General features: G+C 43.8%; 1 protein-coding gene across 4 annotated transcripts in view; it reads left to right on the top strand.

Moving 5' to 3' along the window:
- Positions 1–205: 205 nt before the first annotated feature.
- USP6NL (USP6 N-terminal like) overlaps positions 206–6,000 on the top strand; it is a 131,291-nt gene continuing 125,496 nt past the window's right edge. Inside the window, exons 1-2 of one of the 4 annotated variants that reach the window (XM_069801595.1) lie at positions 206–357; positions 5,685–5,774. In XM_069801595.1, coding sequence (XP_069657696.1) covers positions 5,771–5,774 — 4 coding nt within the window. In that variant the 5' untranslated portion in view covers positions 206–357; positions 5,685–5,770. Of the gene's footprint in view, positions 358–584; positions 694–737; positions 842–5,684; positions 5,775–6,000 lie in introns of those variants that run through there. The other 3 variants (XM_069801597.1, XM_069801598.1, XM_069801596.1) reach the window with 3 other exon arrangements.

Here is a 6,000-nt window from a genome sequence, read left to right as displayed (position 1 = left end):
TGCCACAGCAGCTCCGGCCTCGGCGAGGGACGGCTCCCCGCGCCGCCCGGCCACCGGCCCGCCCGGAGCCGCCGAGGCCTCGTTACCAGCCCAAGATGGCGTCGGCAGCAGAGAGCGCGGCGGGGTCGGCCACCTCCGCGCCTCGTTGTGAGTCCAAGATGGCGGCGGCGGCGGGTCAGCCCTGTGGGACGGCGCCGGCGGGGGAGGGGCGGGGAGGGTTTCCTTAGCGGCGGCCGCCGGTGTCACACCGGGGCACTTCCTGGTCGGAGGCCGCCGGTCCCAGGGTAGCAAGCAGGGAAGCGCCGCTGGGGAGGAAGGCGGACGGAGGCCCCGGAAGGAGGAGGAAGCCGAGCAAAGGTAGGGGCGAGCCGGGACGTCCGGCCATTGTGCGGACCCCCGGGGTGAGGGAGCGCGGCGGGGTGGCCGGCTGGACCCTTCCATTCCCGGGGCGCTGGGGGGGGCGGGCGTGTGTGTGTGGGAGATGCCGCGCCGGACCTCTCCATTGAAGCGGGCGTGGTGGGACCCAGTTCCTAGAGAGCTGAGGGGAGGCGGGCAATACCATCCTCCCCCCCGGGGGGAGCCCGGGATGCGCGCACCACCCGCGGGGGTGGGGAGGTGGAAGAGGCGGGAGCCGGCTCCCGGAGGGTAGGGGGGTGCTTCAGACTGTTCCATTCCCAGCGGAGGGGTGTGTGGGTGTGTGTTTGGAGGGTCCCTACTATTTCTGCTGCGGGGGGAGCGTGTGGGGAGCTGTGGGGAGCCGGCGCGACGCGGGAGGCAGCCGAGCCGAGAGTGCTGAGGGAGCCCTAGGGAGGCCCTGTTCGAGATGCCCCTGGGTCCCATTGTAAGGCTCGAGTGAGGTGTGGCGGCGATGGGGGGGCCGCCCCGGGGGAAGGTACCCCCGAGCAGGGGGGTAGAGGGGTGCGCTCCCCTCAGGGGAGTGGGGGGGGCTGTGGCGGCCTGGACGTCTGCAGTCAGAACGGGGATGAGGATGAGGCGGGAGAGTCTGGGGGGGGGAGGGTGTTTGGGGGGGGTCACGGCTGTGGGTCGGACACCCCTTGGGGCCTTCGTGAGGGCCCCCCTTTTCTGTCAAGGTGGGAGGCTGTAATATCAACCCCTGTCGGGAGCAGGGAGGCTTTGGATGGCCGAACCCTTGTTTTAATGTGACTTTCTGGCACTGCTGCTCTCTGTACCTGCTCCCTCCTCTGCTTTTCCTAATACTTCAGGTACGTGGTGAAAAGTGCCAGGCTGGGAGCCGCGCTCCGTACAGAAGGGCCCGCAGTCCTGTGTGCTTCCCACAGGCTGTGCTGCCAACAGACTTCAGTCTCCATAACCCTCCTTTGGTCCTTGGTCTCTGCCGGGACTATCAGCTAAAGAGCCAATTATCAGATGTTTCGGGTTCTTTCTGTGGTGTGGATGGTTGCCTGTAGGAAAACCACCCAAGCCATTGAACTGCCAGCTGAATGGGAGTCAAGTGGTGACTTCAAGCTCTGTTGCCAAACTCCTGTACCAGTCGTTTGCCCGCATACACTTGAGAATAACTTTCTTTGTGCCGTTCTCTGTTTGGAGCAGGCAGCTGCACAGAAAGCTGGCTATGAGTGTAACTAGTTTTTAGCTTTCACTGAATTACAGTGGAATGAAAGCGCATGCGCATCTGCCTTGTTCACAACAAATGTATTTTGTGGGGGATCCGTTCAATTAGAATAATTCTATTAAATAATTGTTCTCTATAGTTATTTAGCTTGATGCATACCCTGCAATCTAGAGCTGCTGTGTGACAGTCGAAACTCAAACTCTGCTAGGCGTGTGTATATTAAATACGGTGGCCAATCAGCAGTGCCTGAAACTAAAAGCAATTTGCTTCAGCACTTTGTAGTGTAAATATTCCTGCTATGAACAAAGAGGAGGGTGTGTCATTGTGCTTGTTTCATTTGTACTTCTATGTCCTTCCTCGTTTGTGGCCAGTCAATGATTTTGTGTAGGTTCTTAAACAGTAGTAGTCTTACTTGGTTGTGAATTTTACATTTGCTCTGTCTGGAGCATTTTACTGAGCTGCGATGCTCAGAAGCTTGGTGGTATATTAGGAATTTTTACTATGTTCTTTTTAATAGCTGTGCTCTTAAGTGACTTACTTTTGCTTCTTCTTAACTTCTGTTGTTACTGATTGTAACTTTGAAGTTAATTCAACTTGGATGCAGTGTAAAATAAGTATTTTAGTAGAACTGCCCTTTAACCGGCTATTCTTTTGCCCTCTGATTATAGAGCACAGAAACCAATAATTTCAGACTTAATGTTTTGCCAGCCAGCTATCTATAAAACCCTAAAACATGTGCTTCTGAAATCTCTGTATCTGTTGTCTTTGAGGGGCCATAACATTTTGGTTTAAAGAAGAAAGTAAATGACAGTGAAATACTGCTTTGTGCCAGGCAGGCTCGCTTTAGACTATTTTGTCTTTGTGTGTGTGTTTAAACAGTGCAGTTGCATGCTTCTCCTGTGATTTCTGGTTCTTGGGAAATGGGGATATAAATTCTTAATGTTAACTCCTTAGCATCTAAGTTAAGTAGATACTACAATAACATACACACAGACTAGACCTGAATCTTTAATTGCGAACTTAAAGGAAAATATTTTCTCTGGGTAGAGTCATAGCGCATAGAATTACAATATGCTGTAATTTACTTGCAATCTGGCTCATGTTAATTCTCCTGAAACAGAGTATTGGGTAAGAAAGAGATCTGGCACTAGGTGTGGAAACAGAAAATTGAATGTAATATTAGTGTGCTTGAATTGGAAGTTGTAAAGAGCTTCTCTTGCTTCAGGTATTCCTTTCAAATCTAAGTTAAAATGCTGATAGTTTCACAACTCCTTAAGGTGAATACCACCAAGGGCTAGTAGATGTGTGTTAGTAGAGGAAACGGTGGAATACGAGGGTTAGCTCTTCAGGAAAAGAGAAGGATCAAAGGTATGTGTGGGTTTTGTTTGGTTTTTTTTTTTATAGCCTTGTTAATTGCAAGGGAAAGCATAAAGGATGTTGGGTACTATTTTGAATAAAAAGACAGTTTTTCCAAGATGGTATCTTTCAGCAAGACATTCAACAAGTAATTTTCTTTCTCTGTTCTGTAATAGTTGGTAGTGTTTCTGTGCAGGAGAGAACCCTACAAGGGTTGAAATAAATCAGGTGGTTGACTGAGAGAGCTAAGTAGTAACCATTTAGTTTCTAACACATATCCTTAGGAAAAAGTGTCAATATTGTAATGCAGTACAAAGTACAGACTTTCTGATATTTGGCAGTGTTGACTTTTCCTGACTTTCTGATACTGCTTGCTATTGCTATACTAGAAATTACAGATAAAGATTAAACTTTTCTTTTATAGGGACTTAAGCACTTTCAAATAGTCCAAGTAAATGGCCTTTAGCACAATTACAAAGTTGTGAGCCAGGGCAATTTTATAAAGTACATATGCAGTGTTATTTCAAAGAACAAAATCTGAATTCAACCAGAAGTCCATATTGGCTGGTAAACAGATACTAGCAATAGCTAAGCAAAATATTTAGACACAGAAGGCAAGATAGGAGTAACATTTTATAGCTGGAAGTTGGAGTTCAAGTTGTGTGATGTACCAAAACATTCACTTTTCATGGTTATGACATATGTTTTTAGGTAGTATATAGCTGCTATATTCTCCCCTACTCATTTCCTGAGTGTTACGTGACTAGATTTTTATAAATGATATGGTGCATAATTATGCTATTATTAGCCTTAAATGGTTTTCAGAACTGATGTTTTGTTTTTTCCTAATGAACAGCCTTTTCCTGTATGTCCACACAATAAAATATCATGTAACGCGCTGTCTCTGAGGCAAAATATTGTTAGCTCATATTTAAAAAACTAAGGTGAGACCATACCTTTGGAAAATCAGGTTGGATGGGAGACTCCAGTCTTCCAGTTGACTTTGCGTAAGATTGAAGAACAATTTGGGCCCAAAGGTAGTACGGAGCTCTGGTCAAAAGTGCTTTGGACCTGGGTTGAGGCCCGTCTGTATGACTCATTTGATGTTCTTAACATAATAGCTGTAATTAGTCCAGTAAATAATTAAATGTCATGTCAAGTTGTATTTGCTAATTTTGTCAGCTTCCTTTTGATTACTGATATCAAGACTGCTGTTCTAATGATATGTTTTAGCCAGAGACTTTATTTTTGATTAGGCTGTGTGTGCTTAAATATTTAATTTAGCAACCATTCATAGAGAATTGACAGGACCTGCAATTTGAACTTTCTTCAGTGATTGCACTTTCTAATGGCTTTGCGTTCATCTGTGGGTTTTTTATAATGTTTGCATATGTATTTCTTCAGTTTGATACCATTTTCTTCCCCTATTAAGCTTCTTCCCTGTGTTACTTTTTCAATGCAAAAAAAGTTGGTTGTAATTTTCAGTCTGCAGCATTACCGAAGGCTTCCTTTTGGCAGCTGGATTTTTTTGTGGTGTGTGGGTGGTTTTGGTGTGTTGTGTTGGTGGGTTTTTTTTTGTTTGTTTGTTTTTCTTTTTTTTTTAATTTGTTTAGCAGTTGATATAGGAGCCTTCTTGTGATGTGAATCCAGTCCTATGATGGTTCCTCTACTTCTTTGGCACGTGCTGGAAGTCTGTGAATGTTACACAAGTCATACTTCAGAAAAAGTTAGATCTCTTCTTTTGTCCTTTTGTATTTTATCTTTTTTTAAATATTAAGAGATCAGGAGAGTTGAGACTTGAAATCTGAGTCGGCACAAGATATTATCTGGCTGGATTAGCACAGGTGGTCAAGTTCAGCAAGTTCTAATTGGCTCTGAAAAGAGGAAATAGATCGCATAATATTCCTTAATTTACAGAAACTCTATTTGTGCAGGTATTAGAGGAAAACTCTTTGTAGCTTAATAGATATGTCTGGGTTTTTCTTTTCATCTCAGCTGTCAGGTGAAGTTACTTTTGTTTAACTGTTCTATCAGACTTGTAGAAACTTGCTTTTAGCAGCAGGATGGAGATTATATAATAAATTTTCCAAAATGTACTTGCTGTGCTGTCATTGTTGGAGATTAAGTCTTCTGTATTTCGCTTTGGGGAGCGCCAGGCCTATTGTTAGTGATCCCATATCTGCCCTACTTGGATATCTTTTTTTTTCATTTTCATTATGAATTGACTGATCTGATGGTTTACAGTTGCTAGAAATGGTAACTTTTTCAGGTTTTGTTTCTGAGGAGGAAGTGTTGGATGCTAATGCCAACCCATGCTTATTTAGTAGACTTATTTGTGGCTCTTGCAATATGAAGACACTCTTTAAACACATCTTCTTGCTAGCTGAGGTTGCTGAAGGAAAATACTATTTTGATGGTATTTTCAGTAACTGTATCCATATTGTAGTCTTGTACTTTTAACTTAAGAATGTTTGTTATCTTTTGGGAGCAGTTATATTTTATGAACACAGGTTTATAATATGAGTGTTAGAAGAAAGTACACATTTTGAGTTGATAAACTTCAAAATATATCCGTAAGCAGTAAAGTTCCTCAGTCATAACAAACACATATTTGTGTTCCTTTTTTTAATAAGGAGGATGAAAAGGTAGTAGGAAAGACAGTGTATATATAAACATTTACTCTAGTTACTTGAAGTTGAAAAATTGATTTGTCTCTTTATTTTCCTACCATCATCAGGACATGTATACCTCTGAGAAACCTTCTCCAACAAGATACCTTGCTTCAAGACCTGTCTTGGATTATATGCAAAGAAGTTTCCAGTCATGAGTGAGTAGCTTGCTTTTTTAAGAAAAAGAAACCCTTCGCTTGCAGTTAAGAAGAAATGTACTTCTGTAGTGGGTTTTGGAAGGTGGTTCTTCCTCAAAAATATTCATACTGAGTTTTGTCTCTTCAGTCCTTTAAAAATAACCAAATAAAGCTGAGAGTTGGCAGATGTTGTTCTTAATCTGCAAATTTTTGATCAGTGTATGTTCTGTAAGACTTCTGTGTTGGT

The sequence above is a fragment of the Haliaeetus albicilla genome, chromosome 14 (genome assembly GCF_947461875.1).
Source record: "Haliaeetus albicilla chromosome 14, bHalAlb1.1, whole genome shotgun sequence".
Taxonomy (NCBI): Eukaryota; Metazoa; Chordata; class Aves; order Accipitriformes; family Accipitridae; genus Haliaeetus; species Haliaeetus albicilla.
This window is presented reverse-complemented; position numbering and strand designations above follow the sequence as displayed.